General features: G+C 37.2%; 1 protein-coding gene across 1 annotated transcript; it reads left to right on the forward strand.

The window, feature by feature from the left end:
• The first annotated feature begins 9361 nt into the window (after positions 1 to 9361).
• On the forward strand, positions 9362 to 12297 carry LOC127845994 (uncharacterized). Its single transcript, XM_052377208.1, has 3 exons — positions 9362 to 9634; positions 9695 to 10474; positions 12280 to 12297. Exons 1-3 carry the CDS (start codon positions 9362 to 9364, stop codon positions 12295 to 12297), a joined length of 1071 nt encoding a protein of 356 aa, XP_052233168.1.
• Positions 12298 to 22558: the final 10261 nt, after the last annotated feature.

Consider the following 22558-nt stretch of genomic DNA (forward strand, 5'->3'; position numbering starts at 1 on the left):
CCCCCCCCCCCCCCCAATTTTTTTTTAAACATCTAATAAATTACCACAACCCACATTAAACCCCCTATCACCCCCCACCCCCCTACCCCCCCCCCCCATTTTTTTTTATTTTAAATATCTTATAAATTACCACACCCCACATTATACCCCCTCTCACTCCTCCCTACCCCCCCCCCCCAAAAAAAAACAACAAAAAAAAACACTTTTTTTTTCCTTTTTTTATTTTTGAAAGATCATCTAATAAATGACCACACACCACATTATACCCCCTCTCAACCCCCCTCCCCCCCCCCCCTCCCCCCCAATTTTTTTTTTTTTTTCATTTTTTATTTTTGAAAGATCGTCTAATAAATTATTGAATATGAACAATTTCCCCATGATGGCTTACGTTTTACTGTCAAGCACTCGAATAGTCGAGCGCGCTGTCCTTTGACAGCTCTTGTTAAACTAAGTTTTCAGGGTCTTCATGTTGATACATGTACTATATTGTTAAGTGTCAGTTATATATATTTGTTTAATTTTTGTACATGTAGAATTTGGCTCACATTAGCACAATTTGAGGTATTGTTGTTCATCATTGTACTGTGTGATTTTGTAACAAAATTTGGCAAATTTAAGCTTGCTTCCATTTTATAGGCTACAGATGTGGCTCAATCTGGATAAATCTAGTGTAATGTTTGTAATATGTAACCCTGCTTAGGCCCAATTCCAATTTGTTTCATGTTAAATGGATATTGACAATACCTTGGCCAAGTTTGAATTTGCGTTAAGTTGGGTAAAAAATAAGGTCACCAGCTCAAATCTAGGGAAAACCTTATCACCACTATAGTAGCCAGTTAAGTTTCAGTCTTTCTGACCTTTGGCAAGCATTTTTATGTCCCCCAGACTATACTGTTTTTGCCCTGTCTGTTGGTTTGCATCAAACATTGGCCTTAACTCTTGCAATATTGAAGATAGCAACTTGATATTTGGCATGTAAGTGTATCTCATGGAGCTGCACATTTTGAGTGGTGAATGGTCAAGGTCATCCTTCAAGATCTAAGGTCAAATATATGGGGGTGGGGGGACATAGTGTTTTACAAACACATCTTGTTATCTTTAGAAATTCAAGGTAAGAATTATATGGGTCACATTAGATTTAAAATTAAGTCATCAGGTCAAATTTTAGATAAGCAGTCCAGACAGTCCAGAGTCACAAAGTTGATAAACTTGGCCAGCAATCATGTATGGCGATCCAAGATTGTATTTGGGTAAGATAGGGCTGAACATTTAAGTCATAAGGTCAAATCCAAGAAAAACTGTGTAAGCACTTGATTCCTTGAGGGAATAATGCTAAAACTTAGTCTGAACATTTGTTTTGTTGTTATAGGTCAAGTTTCTTGAACCAAAGTATCCCAAGTGGAATTGACTTAAGTGGTTGCAATTAATTATTTAAATTTTTTACGATTGTGTTTTGCTGTATATGTAAATTGTGTGAGTTTATTTCGTCCCTTTTATCACTCAAACGCATTCAGAATTTGCAGTATTATGCATACCATGCTCTTTTTAACCTTGACACAAGTAAATGCATTTATCACATATTGATGGTGATTTAAAATGCATTTTATTGTTTGTATGTCTTTCTTTCATAAAATATAATGAGTTAATTAACACTTTACTAAAAGAATTTTAAAGGAATCTTATGACCAGATTTTTATTTCCAAATTTTGAAGTCCAATTGAGACAATATAAAATGCCATGGCCTTTGCCTGGACCTGTAAGTCTTACAAAATGTGTCTTGTTCTGAGAAAACTGGGCATAATGCATATGCGTAAAGTGTTTTCCCAGATTAGCCTCTGCAGTCCGCACAGGCTAATCAGGGACGACACTCTCAGGCTTAACTAGATTTTCGGTAAAAAGGAACTTTCTTTAAACGAAAAAATACCATTAAAGCGGAAAGTGTTGTCTCTGAACTGCACTGGCTAATCTGGGACGACACTTTACGCACATGCATTTTGCCCAATTTTTTCAGAACAAGACATTAATTATTATGAGGAACGCCACTCTTGGAACCAACAGCATATTTTACATTTGGTCACTTTTGTTGCCTCCCAAATTGAGATAGCATGTAAATGTATTTTATTTATTTTATGAACTCCTCACTTGCAATTATGTAAAGGGGTATTTGAACAAGTAAGTTTTTAATTCATTACTCAGCCAGTACTTTATAGACCATACTTGTTTATTTTTATGTTCGCGTATGATTAACACGTCCGACTAGCTCAATAGATAAAGTGCTGGACTACAATTCCGAGGATAGGGTGTTTAATCCATAGCAACATAACTTGTGAGGGGATTATTATAATATTAATGAAATCCTTTATGCATTCTTATCCTACCTCTGATTTAGGCAGTTACTTGCACCAACATGTGCACTTTGTTCTGGTTAAGAGATAATCCATTGATTTGTTAAGACTGACTGCCATGATTTGAACAAAAATCTTCAGTAAAAGGCATAGACGATATAGGCAATTTAATACAATATAAACTGGTTCTGAATACTAATGTTTTAACCAATTGGGTTGTTTTATATTGATGCAATACTTTGTATTTTGTTTATAAATTTTAACATGTTCAATAAATTTTTCTGAACACAGTGACATGTTTATTGGCAGTTTTTTGTGTGAGGTATGTTCCGTTACTTTGTTTCAATATTTCTATTTATATAAAGCATATAATATCATTCATTATTTTCAAGTTGCAAATTTCAAAAGTTACAATCGTGAGTTGATTGAAGGATACATTGAGTATTTTTTCTGCGAATTACTAAGGAATTTATAGTTAGCTTACCTGAGCACAAAGTGCTCATGTTTAGCTTTTGTTATCACCTTTTGCCCGTCGTGTGTTTTTATTTATGTACATTGTTTACACTCTATAGAGTCCACATTTATTATTCAATCTTCATATAAGTTGGTCAGAACAATTGTCCCAATTGTATATCAGCCGAGTTCGAAAAATGGTTCTGGTCTATTGAAAAAAACAGCCCCCAGAAGGCTTGGCAATTTTTCAAATATGGCTACAGTGAATCCTTGCTTTTACTCTTAAAGTCAAATGAATATTGCAATCTTTATGAAACTTGGTCAGAGCATTTGTTCGAATGACATGTTGGTGGAGTTCAAAAATGGATGCAGTACCTTTCAAAAAATGGCTGGCATAGGGCAAAGCACTTTGCTTTATATAAAAGTAAAACCTAGTTTATACTCTTGTAGTCACATTTGTAGTCCAATTTTCATAAAACTTGGTCAGAACGTTTGTTTAAATGGTATCTGGGCAGATTTCAATAACAGTTGCGCTCCATTGAGAACCATGGCTGCTAGAGGGCGGGTTAAACCTTATTAACTTTCTAGAAGTCACATTTTTAGTCAAATCTTCATAAAACTTGGTCAGAACATTTATTTTAATGATGTGTGGACCAAGAATAAGTCCTACAATAGTTCCTATCCGTTTAAAATCATGGCCACCAGAGGAGAGGGGGGGGCATTTTTCCAATGATATCTCTGCTGAATTTCAAAACGGTTCCGGTTGCTTTCAGAACATGGCAGCCAGGGGGGGGGGGGGGGGCAGTTTTACCTATATGACTATAGTAAAACCTTGTTAATGCCCTAGTTGACACATTTATGGGACAATTTTCATGAATCCTGATCAGAACATTTATTCCGATAAAATCTCGGCTGACTTTAAAGCTGGTTTATGTGAGCTCAAAAAATAGTTCATGTTTATACTCTGGAAATAACTTTCTTTGTCAAAGCTTCATAAACATCGGTAAGAATGCATTGCATGTATTGTATGTGTTAATTCAGGGTTACAATAATATATTTTTATGCCCCCCTTCGAAGAAGAGGGGGTATATTGCTTTGCACATGTCGGTATGTCGGTCGGTCCGTCCACTAGGTGGTTTCCGGATGATAACTCAAGAACGCTTGGGGCTAGGATCATGAAACTTTATAGGTACATTGATCATGACTGGCAATTGACCCCTATTGATTTTGAGGTTACTAGGTCAAAGGTCAAGGTCAAGGTGACCCGAAATAGTAAAATGGTTTCCGGATGATAACTCAAGAATGCTTAGGCCTAGGATCATGAAACTTGATAGGTAGATTGATCATGACTTGCAGTTGACCCCTATTGATTTTCAGGTCACTAGGTCAAAGGTCAAGGTCACAGTGACCCGAAATAGTAAAATGGTTTCCGGATGATAACTCAAGAATGCTTAGGCCTAGGATCATGAAACTTGATAGGTAGATTGATCATGACTCTCAGATGACCCCTATTGGTTTTCAGGTCACTAGGTCAAAGGTCAAGGTCACAGTGACCCGAAATAGTCAAATGGTTTCCAGATGATAACTCAAGAACACTTATGCCTTGGATCATGAAACTTCGTAGGTAGATTGATAATGGCTGGCAGATGACCCCTATTGATTTTCAGGTCACTAGGTCAAAGGTCAAGGTCACGGTGACCCAAAATAGTAAAATGGTTTCCGGATGATAACTCAAGAACGCTTATGCCTAGGATCATGAAACTTCATATGTACATTGATCATGACTAGCAGATGATCCCTATTGATTTTCAGGTCACTAGGTCAAAGGTCAAGGTCATGGTGACCCAAAATAGAAAAATGGTTTCCGGATGATAACTCAAGAACGCTTATTCCTAGGATCATGAAACTTGATAGGTAGATTGATCATGACTCGCAGATGACCCCTATTGATTTTCAGGTCACTAGGTCAAAGGTCACGGTCACGGTGACCCGAAATAGTAAAATGGTTTCCGGATGATAACTCAAGAACGCTTATGGCTTGGATCATGAAACTTCATAGGTTCATTGATCATGACTGGCAGATGACCCCTATTGATTTCCAGGTCACTAGGTCAAAGGTCAAGGTCACAGTGACAAAAAAACATATTCACACAATGGCTGTCACTACAACGGGGAGCCCATATGGGGGGCATGCATGTTTTACAAACAGCCCTTGTTGATATCTATTAATGGCGTATTAACATGAATGCTTTCTTTTTCATGTTTGTCGTGCACATTGTAATCACAGACAGCTCGACGGTAGGTCCTTAAATACTATAGAGATATACATTTATTCAATTATAGAATTTTTGAATAAGGCTATACAATGTTTCGCTTCAATTCCGATGATCTGAAAAATGCCGACATTGTGGTTTGACACCGCCTCTGTTGGCTGAGCAGACAATTATCTGATACGCCTGATACACCATGAAACAGGTATGGTACACAAAGTTGGACATGTTTAGCTTGTATTCAATTCACTCATAAATTCACAAAAACTCATCATCTTAACTTGAATCTTACTTAACGGTTTCCTAACCAAGGAAAATTGGTTTGTAGTATGCCCCCAGATCGAAAGATCGGGGGTATATTGTTTTTGGCCTGTCTGTCATTGTGTGTGTGCCCCAAAACTTTAACCAAAACTTTAACCTTCTTCATAACTTTTGCAATATTGAACGTAGCAACTTGATATTTGGCATGCATGTGTATCTCATGGAGCTGCACATTATGAGTGGTGAAAGGTAACGGTCATCCTTCAAGGTCAAAGGTAAAAAAAATGTTCAAAGCGGCGCATTAGGGGGCATTGTGTTTCTGACAAACACATCTCTTGTTTAGATATAGTTCTTTTCTAGTATATAATAACCTTGTTGCTAACAAACAATTTAGGTAAAACATTCTGTTTTATTGTTTGTCAGCGTAAATTGGGATAACATGTGTTTTATAAATGTTAACAATAGTAACAAGGGCTGTTTGTAAAACATGCATGCCCCCCATATGGGCTCTACGTTGTAGTGACAGCCATTTTCGTGAATATGTTTTTTGTCACTGTGACCTTGACCTTTGACCTAGTGACCTGAAAATCAATAGGGGTCATCTGCAAGTCCTGATCAATCTACCTATCCAGTTTCATGATCCTAGGCATAAGCGTTCTTCAGTTATCTTTCGGAAACCATGTTACTATTTCGGGTCACCTTGACCTTTGACCTAGTGACCTCAAAATCAATAGGGGTCATCTGCGAGTCATGATCAATGTGCCTATGAATTTTCATGATCCTAGGCATATAAGCGTTCTTGAGTTATCATCCGGAAACCATTTTACTATTTCGGGTCACCTTGACCTTTGACCTAGTGACCTGAAAATCAATAGGGGTCATCTGCGAGTCATGATCAATGTACCTATAAAGTTTCATGATCCTAGGCATAAGCGTTATTGAGTTATCATCTGGAAACCATTTTACTATTTCGGGTCACCGTGACATTGACCTAGTGACCTGAAAATCAATAGGGGTCATCTGCCAGTCATTATCAATCTACCTATCAAGTTTCATGATCCTAGGCATAAGCGTTCTTGAGTTATCATCCGGAAACCATTTTACTATTTCGTGTCACCGTGACCTTGACCTTTGACCTAGTGACCTGAAAATCAATAGGGGTCATCTGCCAGTCATTACCAATCTACCTATGAAGTTTCATGATTCTAAGCAAAAGCGTTCTTGAGTTATCCGGAAACCATTTTACTATTTCGGGTCACCTTGACCTTTGACCTAGTGACCTGAAAATCAATAGGGGTCATCTGCCAGTCATTATCAATCTACCTATGAAGTTTCATGATTCTAGGCATAAGCGTTCTTGAGTTATCATCCGGAAACCATTTTACTATTTCGGGTCACCCTGACCTTGACCTTTGACCTAGTGACCTGAAAATCAATAGGGGTCGTCTGCGAGTCCTGATCAATCTACCTATCAAGTTTCATGATTCTAGGCATAAGAGTTCTTGAGTTATCATCCGGAAACCATTTTACTATTTCGGGTCACCTTGACCTTTGACCTAGTGACCTCAAAATTAATAGGGGTTACTGCGAGTCATGATCAATGTTCCTATGAAGTTTCATGATCCTAGGCCCAAGCGTTCTTGAGTTATCATCCGGAAACCACCTGGTGGACCGACCGACATGAGCAAAGCAATATACCCCCTCTTCTTCGAAGCACAGGTGGTTAGCGTGTGGCTATGATATTAATTAGTGAAAACATCATTTTGAATGATAACTAATCATATTATAACGAAAAATTAACTTTTCTGAAAAAAAATATTTCACTATCAAATATATATATAACAAGGTATGCAACTCAAAATCAGCCCAAAACGGGGTGCATCGCTTTGAACAGCCATATCTTTATCAATTTTGCAGCGATTTTCACGATTTTGGTCTTATTCAACGCAGAAATGAATTTCCTTTCTGGAAATGTATATGTCTTGCAATATTTTTACAAATGCTGGGTCAACTTTTAAGAAATAACACGATACACAACACGCATGACCCAGTTGACAGTGATCATGCTGTCTTTAAGACTGAAATCTTCACGGAGTAAAGGGCAACTTCCCTATAAAGTTCATGTAGTTCGATACCATAATTCAATAAAACGTATGAAAAAACATTATTACCGTTCTTGTCGTAACATTCTGCATCAAGACTAACTGTCCAGCGCCGTTTGAAACCTTTGTTTACATACATTTCAACTAACTGACATTTTAAACATACGAGTGATTTCATTGGTCCAATGCGGAGGTGTGTCTTTACAACTGGAGATTTCATTCATAAAGAATACATGATCACTGTCAACTGGGTCATGCGTGTTGTGTATCGTGTTATTTCTTAAAAGTTGACCCAGCATTTGTAAAAATATTGCAAGACATATACATTTCCAGAAAGGAAATTCATTTCTGCGTTGAATAAGACCGAGATCGTGAAAATCGCTGCAAAATTGATGAAGATATGGCTGTTCAAAGCGATGCACCCCGTTTTGGGCTGATTTTGAGTTGCATACCTTGTTATATATATATTTGATAGTGAAAATTTTTTTTTTCAGAAAAGTTAATTTTTTGTTATAATATGATTATTTATCATTCAAAATGATGTTTTCACTAATTAATAGCATAGCCACACGCTAACCACCTGTGCTTCGAAGGGGGGCATAAAAATCAACTTCGTGCATAAATGTTAACAATAAAGAACTATATAACTATGCATAATACTAGTAAGCTAATTGCAAGTTGTTTTGTGACAATGTTAACACCATTAATACGATACAACGACGTCATGATCAAACGATTATCACCCAACACCGAAGCCACTTTTACCACACGATTATCACCAGCATTTAATAGGTTCGACAGAAAAGAACCTTACATAACTACTTGGAACGTCTGGTGCTAGCATTGTATAACGTGTATCTTGATATATGTGTACATTGTATCGAAAATCTTATTTCTTAAGTCTCTTAATGTATTGGTCAACTGCCAATCTAACTAAAACAGTTTTCTTGAAAAGAGAGAGCTTCAAAAATAGTATTCTTATTAAAAAGCTCCTTTTTTTTAACTCAGAGTAAATCCAATCGGAAAAAGGGGTTTTAGCAATGTTATTTAACCCATTTTTGCATTGCGCCTAGAAAAAGGCCTTGGCAAACAGCGTAGACCCAGCGTAGGTCTGCGCTGTTTGCAAGATGCGGCGTCTCATCTGGGTCTGCGCTGTTTGCTTAAAAGAATTTCTGTAAGAAATATTCTAAATGTAGAAATAAATATAATAGACAACCCTAATTTTGGAAATAAATTGATCCAATTTAGTAGGATGGGAGAGTCCACTAGGCATAAATGGGTTATATATAATAATAATAATCTCTTTATTTTCCGAAGGTAACTCATTAAAACAACACATTGATACAAAGTCATGCAAACAGTTTAACAATGGCAATCTTATTTTCAATGAGGTTAAGAAGACCGGTTTTGCATCGCTTAATGTCGTCTTGGCGACCATTTTTGATTTGGCTCCCATCGAAACGTTTTGTTTGTGGGAACAACAATAATCTTTTACCCAAGAAAATGTAGACCCTCATAATAATCTTCAAATAAAACATTCCAATCATGCCCATTGAGTCCTCGTTTTTACTAGACTGTATGTGCTCAGGTGAGCGAAAACTCAAAATGAGATGGTATGAACGTTTAAACGGAGACTGCATAACTCATCTAGTATATGTCGTATCGGGTAAATACACAATTAATTCACAAATGACAACTTTCGCTTTTAGATTTGTTAACACAGGAGCGAACAAAATAATACGGATTGTGATCGAATATTTAGCCTTTATAGCACAGGTGGTTTGCGTGTGGCTATGCTATTAATTAGTGAAAACATCATTTTGAATGATAAATAATCATATTATAACGAAAAATCATCTTTTCTGGGGAAAAAATAAATCACTATCAAATATATATATATATTGACTATGTCAAGAAGCTGAAGTGTGAAATGTCGGACAGTGAGACATACGTCGCGGTGACGGGTGATAAAACAAAGATTGTGGAAAACAAAGTGAAGAAAGTGGCCGATACCCTATACAAGAAGGGCTCAATCGACAGTGACCTTAAAAGGTATCTCACCAGCGGCGGTGGAACTTCCGGTAAGCTTCAGGGCAACCCGAAGCTTCATAAACCTGGGATGCCTCTCCGCACTATTGTAAACGGCCGCAATCACCCGACAGAGAAGATGGCGGAAATAGTGGAGAATGAATTACGCGATCATGTGACGTCACTTCCGTCGTATGTGAGAGACACAACCGACTTCCTAAACAAAATAACACAGATACAGCAGCCGTTACCAGACGGTACCATCATATTTTGTTTGGATGTGAAGGCTCTTTACCCCAGCGTACCAAGAGAAGAAGCCCGTGCTGCAGTATTTGAAGCTCTCAATCGGCGAGTGCAACCGGAAGTACCAACCAACGACATGATCACAATGATAGACACTGTTCTAAATAACAACACCATTTCATTCAATGGAGACCACTACATGCAAAATGAAGGAACTGCTATAGGATCGCACTTAGGAATGAATTACGCATCGACCTACATGGGAGCCTGGGAGACAGAGTTATTTTCAAAATCAAACAAACATCCAATAGCCTACTTCCGGTTTGTTGATGATGTTTGGGGCTTGTGGACACATGGTTTGGAGGCACTAAAGACATTCCATGCGGTTGCAAATGAAATCCATCCACGAATACAGCTAGAGCTCCGTTACTCCACAGAGCAGCTCGAATTTCTAGACACCATGACGTCTATTCGAAAAGGAAGGCTGGTTTCAGACCTATATACCAAACCAACAGATCGGCACCTCTACCTGCACATGGACTCGTCGCATACCGAGTCTACGAAGAAGGCCATTCCGTACGGCTTAGGTGTGAGGCTAAAAAGAATATGTTCGGAAGAGACGGACTACAAAAAACACAGAGATGAGATAAAAGAGCAACTACAGAAGCGAGGATACAATGGCCGATTCGTCGAGACAGAACTGAAGAAAGTTGATAACAAGAAGCGAGAAAATCTGCTGCATACAAAAGTGCCTTCAAAAAGTAATTCCAGGGTACCGCTCGTTATCACTTTCTCCAGAGCGCTACCAAATGTCGGCCATATCCTCCGGAAACACCTGCCAACACTCCACATTTCAGATCATATGAAAAACGTTTTTCCTGAACCTCCGTTAGCAGCATTCAGAAGAGACTGCAACCTTCAAGACATATTGGTTCATAAAAAGCACAACCGGATGTTTATCCGAGTTAACAACAGGAGCGGACCTTGTGGGGCACAGAGGTGCGCAATCTGTCCATACATGATGGAGGCTGAAAAGTTCAGCGACACCACCGGAAAAAGCTACAATGTGCGGAACGAGGTCACCTGCAAATCCACCAATGTAGTCTACGCTGTACACTGCGAACGGTGTAAGACCTTCGTATACGTAGGAGAAACGGGAGATACCTTGTACCAGCGACATCTTCTTAACCTGTCCCGCATACGGACTCGACACAACGACCCGGTAGCCGAGCACTTCTACACAAACGGCCACAGTGTCGCAGACTTCCGGGTCATGGGACTCGAAAATTAAATGGATCCGACGAGTACCGGAAGACCATCGAACAACTTTGGAAGCGCAAACTGAGGACGTTCAAACCATATGGACTAAACACAAAAGACTAAAATAGGCGCGCAATGTAACGTGCGATAATATAACGTCACTTCCGCTAAAGATGATATGCTTATTCAAAAATAAACGCCGCTGAAGAAGACCGAGAGGTCGAAAGCTACGGCAAATTTAATAAAAGCGTTTTATTATATATATATATATATATATATATATATATATATATATATATATATATATATATATATATATATATAACTATTTGATAGTGATTTTTTTTCAGAAAAGTTGAATTTTCGTTATAATATGATTATTTATCATTCAAAATGATGTTTTCACCAATTAATATCATAGCCACACGCTAACCACCTGTGCTTTATAGATGTGACAGTTTTATCTCGGTGTTTTATTGATAAAAGTATGGATAATTCATTACTAATACAACATATGTAATTAATGCTCACATGTTTATGTGTTGAATATTTGACATTTAAATGAAATAAATACCAGAAAGTAAAAAAAAAAGAATATCCGAAACTTGGAATGAAAATGCGAATATTCAAATTGGTATTCGATGCCGTCCATGTACAATTGAAGCCACACTGATACAAACATATTAACAACTGCAATGATTGTTGTAAACACAAAGGGGTTATAAAGCAAACAATATTATGTTCAATTATACATTTTTTAGTGTTATCTCTGTTTACATAGCTTTGTGTGATATCGACACAACACTAACATGAACATTTACGAATTGTACAATACAACAAAGTTTTGACGGAAAGGCAATATATTTTTTCAACCAAAGTATAAACATGAAAAACATAGTTATTCATCAACGTAAATGCTTTATAATGTAGAAATATTGCAAACTGGCAAATGTATGACTAACGATTACTGTGTATATTAAGACTTAAAATATTACACCAATTATTATCGGAAAAAAATGTTAAGCTAAAACAGTTCTTGTAATTATATTTTAATTAAACAAACACCAACAAGGGGCACGAAGTTAGAGTCAACCATTTCGATAATAAAAAAATATAGTGCACGAAACACAGACAACGAAAATAAACGTTATGCTAAAAACAGTTCTTGTAATAATAATTTAATTAAACAAACACCAAATAGGAATACGAAATTAGAGGCAAAAATTCGAAAATAAAGAATATATTACACGAATCGAATACAAATATCACTTGACGAATACAAGTTACGCGTTTACAACATATTGCTTATTTTTACAGATACTCGTGACACCGTAAAAAATTACTATTGCCACATGTATTATTCTATTTTTCAAATAATTTATATTAACCCATTTATGCCTAGTGGACTCTCCCATTTCCAAAATTAGGGATGTCTTACTCTAGTATATTTATTTCTACATTTAGAACATTTCTTACATAAATTCCTTTAAGCAAACAGCGCAGACCCTGATGAGACGCCGTTTCATGCGGCGTCTCATCTGGGTCTACGCTGTTTTCCAAGGCCCTTTTTTAGACGCTAGGCATAAATGAGTTAAACTTTTGTCTTATCGTTTTGTAAGCAATTATTGCTGCGACCTCGTGCAAGTAACGAAGTATGAACAAATTGCAACTAGAAACAGTTTTTCATCTCAACTAGTTTTTGTATGCATTCGTTGCGCGTTGTATCCGTATTTAACAGCCAATGCATCGAATTTTTCTTCTGCTTTGTTTTGTTATCATTTATTATTGCCATGCTTTGCCTTCGCAACATTGAGGAACTTTGTGGAGCGCCATCTTGTGAGGGAATGCTTCTTCGACTGAGTTGAAGCTTTCCACCGCCCTTGTCCGTAGAGCACATTTTCTTGGCAGGGACGCCTAAGGGGAAAGTGGGCCTACCCGTTGCTCCAGGGTCAACCAAGCCTTGGTTCTTCTCCAACCAAATATTGTTGACACATGAAACGGACCTCTTTTTCGTTATCGCTGGTTTCTTTCTGACAGTAGAGTTGCTTCCTCGCCTTCTGCCATGATAAACCCATTCCGGAAGTACTGTCATCGGCGATGGCCCATCCATGGATCTCATGGTTGGGTCCGGTATTCCGCTCGCTGGTCGTGCTTGCGATTCAAGTGGAGGTTCAACATTAGATTGATTGGTTTTGCTCTCTCCAAGAATGGTTGCCAGTCGCCGTTTCGTCTTTGCGTCGTTGAACAATTCTCTCCACAGCTCGGATGAACTTTTGCTAGGAGACTCGGACTGTAACGTGTCATCACACGTTGATCTATCTCTTTCCTTACAAACATTTGATAATTTTGAAGAAATGGAATTTGCCAACGGAAATGGATTCACACAAGAGTCGCCATTCATTTGTGAGGTACGTCTCGTATACATTTTGCGATATTCCTCATATATTTCATCTTCTTCATATAAATGTTCGTTGTTCAAAAAATTTCCTCCGGGAGATCTCATAGGACTGTTATGTGATGTCTCGTCGGTAGCTTCATGTATGTCTCGCAACTTCCGTTTCAACGTTTCCGTGGATTGCTTTCGGGATCGATGCATGTTTGGTATAGTATGCTCATCGCGGGTCTCTAGACCGATAAAAGGAGCATTTCTCATAAGGACCGACGGGCGCACACAATTAGAGGACATCCGGACTGTGTTCCGGATTATTGTCTTTTTCGATTCTATTTTAGAAATTCGCACCGTTGATTTTGTTTCTTCAATTACAGCTGGTAGAAAAATAGAGGCGTCACTGCAATCGGTCGGTAGACGCGCATCCGTTGGACCGCCGCACTGGGATTTAACAGTACTAACTTGTTCTGGACCCACTTGATTTTTTGCATATTTCTGAATAACCCCTTCTCCAAATGGATGCGCAAGATAAACAATCGTTTTCCAATAGAGAAAGAACTTGTTGTCGACGCAAAGAAACATTGACACTGTCTTAACGATTATGTAAACACCCCAAGAGACGCTTGTCACTAACATTAGAGTCCGTACAGATTTGGTGATAACCCTAGCAGGATCTGTGTGACGTTGGTGACCAATAGCACGCTCAATTCTCTGAGTGCTTTGAACAACAATTTGTACAATCTTAACATAAAACACAGTACCAATAACAAGCGGGATGATGTTCAAAATAACCATGTTACTTAAGGCAAAAAATACCATTCCTTCGATCCCTCGTCCGTTAGCGCTGGGCACCCAAGACGACTCGTGGGACGTGTTACTTAGCAATTGCCCGTCGTCATCATTTTCAAACACGATGAAGGTGGTCACAACAAAGACAACCACTGGTACAAAGCAGCACATGAAGATTCTGATGAAATATCCGACTGTGAAAAGGACGGACGCGTTCCCTCGGCACTCACACACCTTCCACCGTATGAATGCCACCACTAAAAACGAAGGACACATCGAGTGGAAAAAAACATCGTTGATGACGGCTGAAATAATGTAATAAAGATATAATTAGTGGAGCATGGTCATTTACACGTGCGGCAGATATCTACTTAATGTTTTATATACTCAATTTTAGCATTCTTCAAATAAGAATCGAATGCTTAAAATAACGCAAATGGTTGTAGGGCAGGCGGTTGGAGACATTACCGTAATATTTGTGAAGGACAAAAATAAATATACTTAAATAATAAATATACAAAATACCGTTAACTCACGCCTAGCGTCTAGAAAAAGGCTTTGGCAAACAGCGTAGACCCAAATTAGACGCCGCATGATGCGGCCTCTCATCTGGGTCTAAGCTGTTTGCTTTAAGGAATCTCTGTAAGAAATATTTTACATATAGAAATAAATATACTAAATATCCATAATTTTGGAAATACATTGATCCAATTTAGAAGGATGGCAGATTCCACTAGGCATAAATGGGTTAAACCACACACGTGAATTTGCTTCATCCTCATGTTTTGTTTTTGAGCTAGATAAACCGTTTGTCTAACTTGAGGAATTTACTTTGTTACGCTTATAATTACCAAGCAACGACTTTGCAAAAATTCATAGTAAATGTCAGACTAACTATCAGGAGACACATTCTTGTTACGTGTTAGTTTTGTCCCTTGCTATGGCCACGCGTGTGGTCGAGCACTAAGTTCATCTTTTTACATCAAATAAACTTCTAACGGTCGTTTGAAAATTTGACATTTATTATAACGGATCATACACCAAGGGGTTATTCTTGACCCTTTTGTTATTTAAGAATTGCAAATTTAAATGGACTTTGGTATGCGCAGCAATATTATACTTAGATGAGAACGTTTTTTTTTCAAAATGGTAGTCTAATCGTCTAGAATCTGATGCATTCATACATTTGACACACTCGCAGTTGGTTCCCGGACAGGTGAGCACTTCGACCCAGATGCCGACTATTGTCCCGATGAGGACCAGCGCTGTCTTGGTGAGCTGAGCGACATCAATGGCTGTGAAGGAATCTTCGCGTCGCTGAACGTACACAATTGCATGATTTTCTCTTTTCAGTACTATCAAGAAATATCTTTAAACAAGAGGGCCAAGATGGCCATAGTTCGCTCACCTGAGAGGAGTCGGTTCATTCAATCTTAACCAAATGTCAAACTTGACCTAGATATTGTCCAGACAAACATCCTGATCAAGTTTCATCATTATTTCATCTGCGAGTCATGATCAATATACCTATGAAGTTTCATGATCCTAGGCGTAAGCATTCTTGAGTTATCATCCAGAAACCATTTTTCTAAGTTGAGTCATCGTGACCTTGACAGCCATTGTGTGAATACGTTATTTGGCACTGTGACCTTGACCTTTGACCTAATGACCTGATAATCAATAGGGGTCATCTGCGAGTCATGATCATTGTACCTATCAAGTTTCATGAACCTAGGCATAAGCGTTCTTGAGTTATCATCCGGAAACCATTTTACTATTTCAGGTCACCGTGACCTTGACCTTTGACCTAGTGACCTGCAAATCAATAGGGGTCATCTGCGAGTCATGATCATTGTACCTCTGAAGTTCCATGATCCTAGGCATAAGCGTTCTTGAGTTATTATCTGGAAACCATTTTACTATTTCGGGTCACCGTGACCTTGACCTTTGACTAAGTGACCTGAAAATCAAAAGGGGTCATCTACGAGTCAAGATCAATGTACCTATGCAGTTTCATGCTCCTAGGCATGAGCGTTCTTGAGTTATCATCCGGAAACCATTTTACTATTTCGGGTCATCGTGACCTTGACCTTTGACCTAGTGACTTAAAAATCAATAGGAGTTATCTGCAAGTCATGATCAATGTAGCTATGAAGTTTCATGATCCTAGGCATAAGCGTTCTTGAGTTTTCATCCGGAAACCATTTTACTGCTTTGGGTCACCGTGACCTTGACCTTTGACCTAGTGACCTGAAAATCAAAAGGGGTCATCTTCGAGTCATGATCAATGTATCTATGAAGTTTCATGATCCTAGGCATAAGTGTTCTTGAGTTATCATCCGGAAACCATTTTACTATTTCGGGTCATCGTGACCTTTACCTTTGACCTAGTGACCTAAAAATCAATAGGAATCATCTGCGAATCATGATCAATGTACCTATTAAATTTCATGATCCTTGGCATAAGCGCTCTTGAGTTATCATCAGGAAACCATCTGGTGGACGGACGGACCGACATGAGCAAAACAATATATCCCCTCTTCTTCGAAAGGGGGGGGGGGGGCATAATGAGAAAACTGCCCCCCCCCCTCCCAGCAGCCATGTTATTCAACTGACCGGAACCATATTTGAACTCAACTCTCGTATCAAGGAAACAAATGTTCTGAGCAAATTTCATGAAAATTGGGCCAAAAATGTGACTTCTACTGTGTTCACATGTTTTCACTATATACATATGGAGAAAAATGCCCCGCCCACTGGCGGCCATGTTTTTTTCACCGATCTCGACCATTTACGAACTCGTCCGAGACATCAATTGAACCAATGTTTTGACCAACTTTCATGATGATTGGGCAAAAATTGTGACTTATAGAGTGTTAATAAGGTTTCTCTATAGCAAAATAAGGAAAACTGCCCCGCCCACTGGCGGCCATGTTTTTCAACGGATCGGAACCACTTTTGAACTCACCAAGATATCATTACGACAAACATTTTGACAAAATTACATGATGATTGGGCATGAAATGTGACTTCTTCAGTGTTTACAAGGTTTTTCTTTTTTTTATCTAATGACCTAGTTTTTGACCCGGCACAACCCAGTTTCGAACTCGGCCGAGATTTCATTGGGACAAAGCTTCTGACCAAGTTTCATGAAGATGGGACAAGAAATGTGGCCTCTAAAGTGTTTACGAGCAAATGTTAACGGAAGGACGGACATACGACGGACAAAGACCGGTCACAAAAGCTCACCTGAGCAATCAGGTGAGCTAAAAAGATATACGGCGTTGATTGTGGTTTGATTTGGTGAAAGGTAAAGAGTTCAATGAATGAGATCAAAGATAGCGAATGTCTTTTTCTGTGCAGTTCTCAGCTGCATCACACGCAGTACGGGATGTTACGCGGAGTTTTCGCGGCTCATTTTACATTATTACATATTGCTGGTCTTTAACCTATAATACAAAACAGAAAACCAAAAGAAGAATGGAAGTGAAATTAAAACATTAAGTCAACCGGCCACACGCGAAGTATCCGTACATATTTTAAATATTTATACTCGCGTTCTTCGAACAACCCTGTTTTAGTGGTTTGTCGATTATTAACAGTATCGAGAATCATCGCGCTCATGCTTAATACATTAGCCAATATGGTGGAATATTTCTTTTTAAATTAATCAAAAATATTTTTTATCATGATGTTGTTGAAAACACATTAAGAATCTAGTATTGACAAACCATATATATATCGCTGAATATTTTCATTTAACATATTTCTGGTCTAAAGAAAATTCCACAGTCCAGGGTATATGCCAGATTCTTGAGTCAGATAGACTTCTGCGCTTATCAGCAATACAATGATGGTCTGTAGCTGTTAATGAGATAACGTGCTGAGATTGACCCTTTGAAAAGGTTAACCCGAGAAAGTGATTTATTGCTGCTGACCACAAGTCTTCCAGAAGCGTATTATAACGATTATTTCACTTGCCGTTATTTGACCCTGATACTGGCGTTAGCATATCCTCTGAAAATAAGGTGCAGGCGCAAACTGCGTTGATGTCGAGAGTTGAATGTAAAACTGTTCTATATATCAAGCCTTTTCATTAGAGACAATTGTTTCATGCAGTAAAACAGTGTTACAAAGACGCTTCCATGTTTCCAATGTTCTGGTGGTATGTTCAAATCAGCCAATTGAATAAATGAAGTGTATTATTCGTATCCATCCACAGGAAATTTATTTGAAGTTTATTGGACACTTACAAAGGTCAGATAAGGTAAAAAGCTGGCTTATACAGCTACGCCGAAAAAAAACACTTACAAAAACGTCTTAGCGAAATGTACACGAATCATTTTATTTACTATTTAATCCAATAACAGAGTTTCTCGAGTCAACAAAGATAAATCATTTAGATTTTTTAAATCTATGGTATGTTAATTATTATTTTATGCTAGTGTGTTTAAATTTAATCTACTGCAGAAAATAACTTCAGAAATCGAATAAAAAGATATTGGATACTTACTGAGTCCCACTAAGAATATATGCTTCAATCAAAATATAAAACATTTTTGTCGTGAACAATATTTTATCCATAGAAAAATCGTCATTGGTTTCAATTATTTAAGTTTAAATACGGATGCATTTACCAGATGTTTGTCAGTGTTAAAAAAATGAAAACGTTATCTTTTGTTTGTTTTAAAGATATGGTTGCTCTAGTATATATGACCCATTTTATGCAAACATGGTTCTCATGCCATATGCGGCCAGCGAAGCTTCATTCTAACCTGCGCAATATCTATGGGCTATTTTTGGCCATTGTGTCATGTTCATATAACAAAATGGATCTTTAAACTCCATTTTATTTGCATCCGCGGAAAGGCGCTCTCTTGGTTACAAAATCATCTTAATTGTAGACGTCAACGAGTAGGATTACCAGACGCCGCTTATAACTGGGATACACTTAAGGTCGGAGTTCCCCAGGGCTCTAAACTAGGACCACGATTATCTTTAATCTTTATAAACGACATTGTAAATGACATTCAAAGAAATATTCGTCTTTTTGCTGACGACATATCCCTTTACATTCTTATAGACGAGCCCCATCATGCAAATGCAATATTACTAAACTATATCAATACCGTTTCTAATTGGGCCTTAAAATGGAAGGTCTTTTTTAATCCATATAAATCTGAAACGCTAACATTCTCCAGAAAGCAACGACCAACTTTACAATGCTCGCTACACAAATACCTAAAGTTAGTTGCCATAAATATCTTCCTGTCTAACTGTTGTTAATGGCACATATACCTTAAATGTAAAACTAATATATCATGGGGTAGAATTGATATCATGCGCAAACTTAAATTTAAACTTGGTGGAAAATCGCTATAAATCATGTATACACCCTTTATTCGCCCGCTATTGGACTATTTCGAAGTAACATGGGAAAATTGCAGAAACATACAAACAAAATTTAAAACGAAGCAGCGCGCATAATCTGTGGAACTTTCAATTTTTTATTTATAAATGAACACAAACAAATACATTTTTATAAAATGCAAAACACACTTTGTCCTAAATACTTGTCCGAACCGGTACCCCAACATGTAGGATCTATTTTTATGTATAATCTTCGAAATGCGAATGAATTACGCACCACAGAATTTATATCAACCCTTTATCAGGGTGCATGATCAACGGGGTTTCATGTGTTTACACACGAGTTGGACAGAATGGAAACACACCATTAAGAACTTAATTTTTGCAAATATCTCAAGTTATGGACATACATTTGCAAAAACTTTAGTGCATAAAAGACAGTTTTTCTTGCAGCTTGTGTCGATATCTTAAGAATTAATCATTGAATATGGCATTTATCGGTGGCAACATTTAACGTTGCGTTAAGCATAACCGTGTACAATGAATGGATTTTTTTACAAGAACAAATGCTTATAAAATATAGTAATTCTGATGTTTTTCACATTGCCATAAGCAGCATAACAATATTTCTTTTATTAACAAGATTTAATTTTTAAGAAAACTTGTTTTAAGAGTTATTTGAAAAAAGCACCACATACCGATGTGTTTACATCCATTAACGTTTATTTTTGTGAAACCCACAAAGTCACGTGATCCTGCACACTGTTATTCATTCCTGCCACCAGTTTTACGAAAATGGAACATTTTACCAGATGATGTTAAAAATAGTTAATCGCTGAATATATGTATATCTAAGCTGAATAAAAGGTAAGCTAAAACTCAAGTCTTATTTATAAGACGCGCAAAGAATTGAGAGACACTTTTTATATGGGCTAAATTCTTTGGAACTCCAAATATTACCAATATAAAAAGTAGCTTAATATTTGAGAGCGTCAACAAGTTGGACTAGCTAAAACTCCATCAAATTATAATATAGTTAAACGTTTGTTTCAATTGATTCACACGCGGCTTAGAACACACTCAATTTAGCTCAATCAACACATTTATGCAAAAATTGTAATTTCGGAGCCTCTTTTTAGTGCGGTGCTATTGAATCTAATAACCACTTCTTGTGCATGTGTAAATATTATAATGAAATTCGCAGTGACTAAATTGAAAACATTTCTAGCATGACTTGTGATGTGGAGCTCGAGACACTTCTTTTTTGGATGTAGGTATCTCGACTCAATTGAAAATTCTGAACTGTGTTTGCACATATATTACCAACTTAGGCGCATTTCTTAAGAATCTGTTACTGACTCACGACTTGCAGCTGCCTAAATGTACAAGTCATTTAATGAACAATCATCTTTCATCTTAACATTTATCTTTCTACACTTTTCTTATTTATGTATTGTTCCTTATATCTGGCATATTATATGTAGACACGTCTTAAAGCAAAACCATTAATTGCGCTAAACTACTGCAAGGAGGGACACTTAAATGATTTCTTTTGTTTCAATCCTTTTCTAATAATGATTGTATTATGCATGACTAATATACACGGTATTTGCCAAAATGAATACATATGTTTGACCTTTTCGCTTTCAACTTAAAAAAAACGATTTATAGAAAACAATGTATTTTTACATGACTTATTAAGGTAATTGCATGACATTTTTGTGGTCTAATTCGTACCAATATTGCATAACTGCCGGTAATTGTATCATATAATTATCTATTACGACCAAATATTGAATGCAGGTGTAGTCGCTAACAGTAAGCGACAATTTACGCACATGCATTAAGACCTGTTGTCCCAGAGCGCTGCTCATATTAACCCATTTATTCCTAGTTGACTCTCCCATCCTTCTAAATTGGATCAATTTATTTCCAAAAATAGGGATGTCAAGTATATTTTTCTATATTTAGAATATTTCATAAAGAAATTCCTTTTAAGCAAACAGCGCAGACCCAGATGAGACGCCGCATTATGCGGCGTCTCATCTGGGTCTACGCTGTTTGCAATGTCCTTTTTTCAGGACGCTAGGCATAAATGGGTTAAAATTCCGTATGTATAATATGTTCCCCCGTGAAATTGAGTCAAATGATCCCAACCTATAGCATAGCAATATATGTAGCATTATTAAAATATTAAACTTGCACAAACGAAACCAAGCTACATTAAAATTATTCAAGCGCGTAAGTATTATGTTATCCGTTAATTTCGCCAACTTTAGAATGGTTTGAATGCTTATACAGGAAAATTTAATCGTAGAAATGTTGCTAAGATTGGTGATTAACAGCGAGTTTTATATGTAATGAAGACAGTTATTGTTCATTTATAACATGCTTAAGAACTCTACATGTGAACAACATGTTTTTATAAAAGTTAGTTATCAAAATTGACATGTCAGGATCACTGGAAAGCATTATGAAATTACGCAAAATAAATGTATCAAAGCAAAATAAGTACAATTAATTGTTCATGAGTATGAGCACGGAGAAACAATCATAACGCGTAACACATACAAAACGATTGAATACTTTAAACTGCTTTTGTTATTTTCGTTAACATAGTTGTCAACAAGTGCCAAATTTTGTCATATTGCTTAATTCGATACCTTAAATACGCATAAATTGCATAATGCACTATCATTGTTTGGATGGTTCACAAGTTTTTCTTAGTTAATTTTGATCCCTGATAATTCAGTTCGTATCCCGGTGGGGCCAACCTTTTCTTAATTAGTTTATATTAAAAAATATTTTCATGTTTTATAACTTTAGCCTCTGATTCCTCCAAATTTATAAAGGCGGGGCATTTGGTGGCAAACTTAATCTTAATTTATCAATACTTAATGTAAGGATATAGATGTTTAATCATGCATGTGTGACAATGTTGAGAGCACTTTAAAGTTGAAAAATAAACTGGACATCAGGTTCGTTCGAACATTATCACTTTTTACTACATCCTTTGACTATACCGCAAAATTGTTATCATGTAAAAAT

Source organism: Dreissena polymorpha, chromosome 1 (assembly GCF_020536995.1).
Source record: "Dreissena polymorpha isolate Duluth1 chromosome 1, UMN_Dpol_1.0, whole genome shotgun sequence".
NCBI classification, from domain to species: Eukaryota; Metazoa; Mollusca; class Bivalvia; order Myida; family Dreissenidae; genus Dreissena; species Dreissena polymorpha.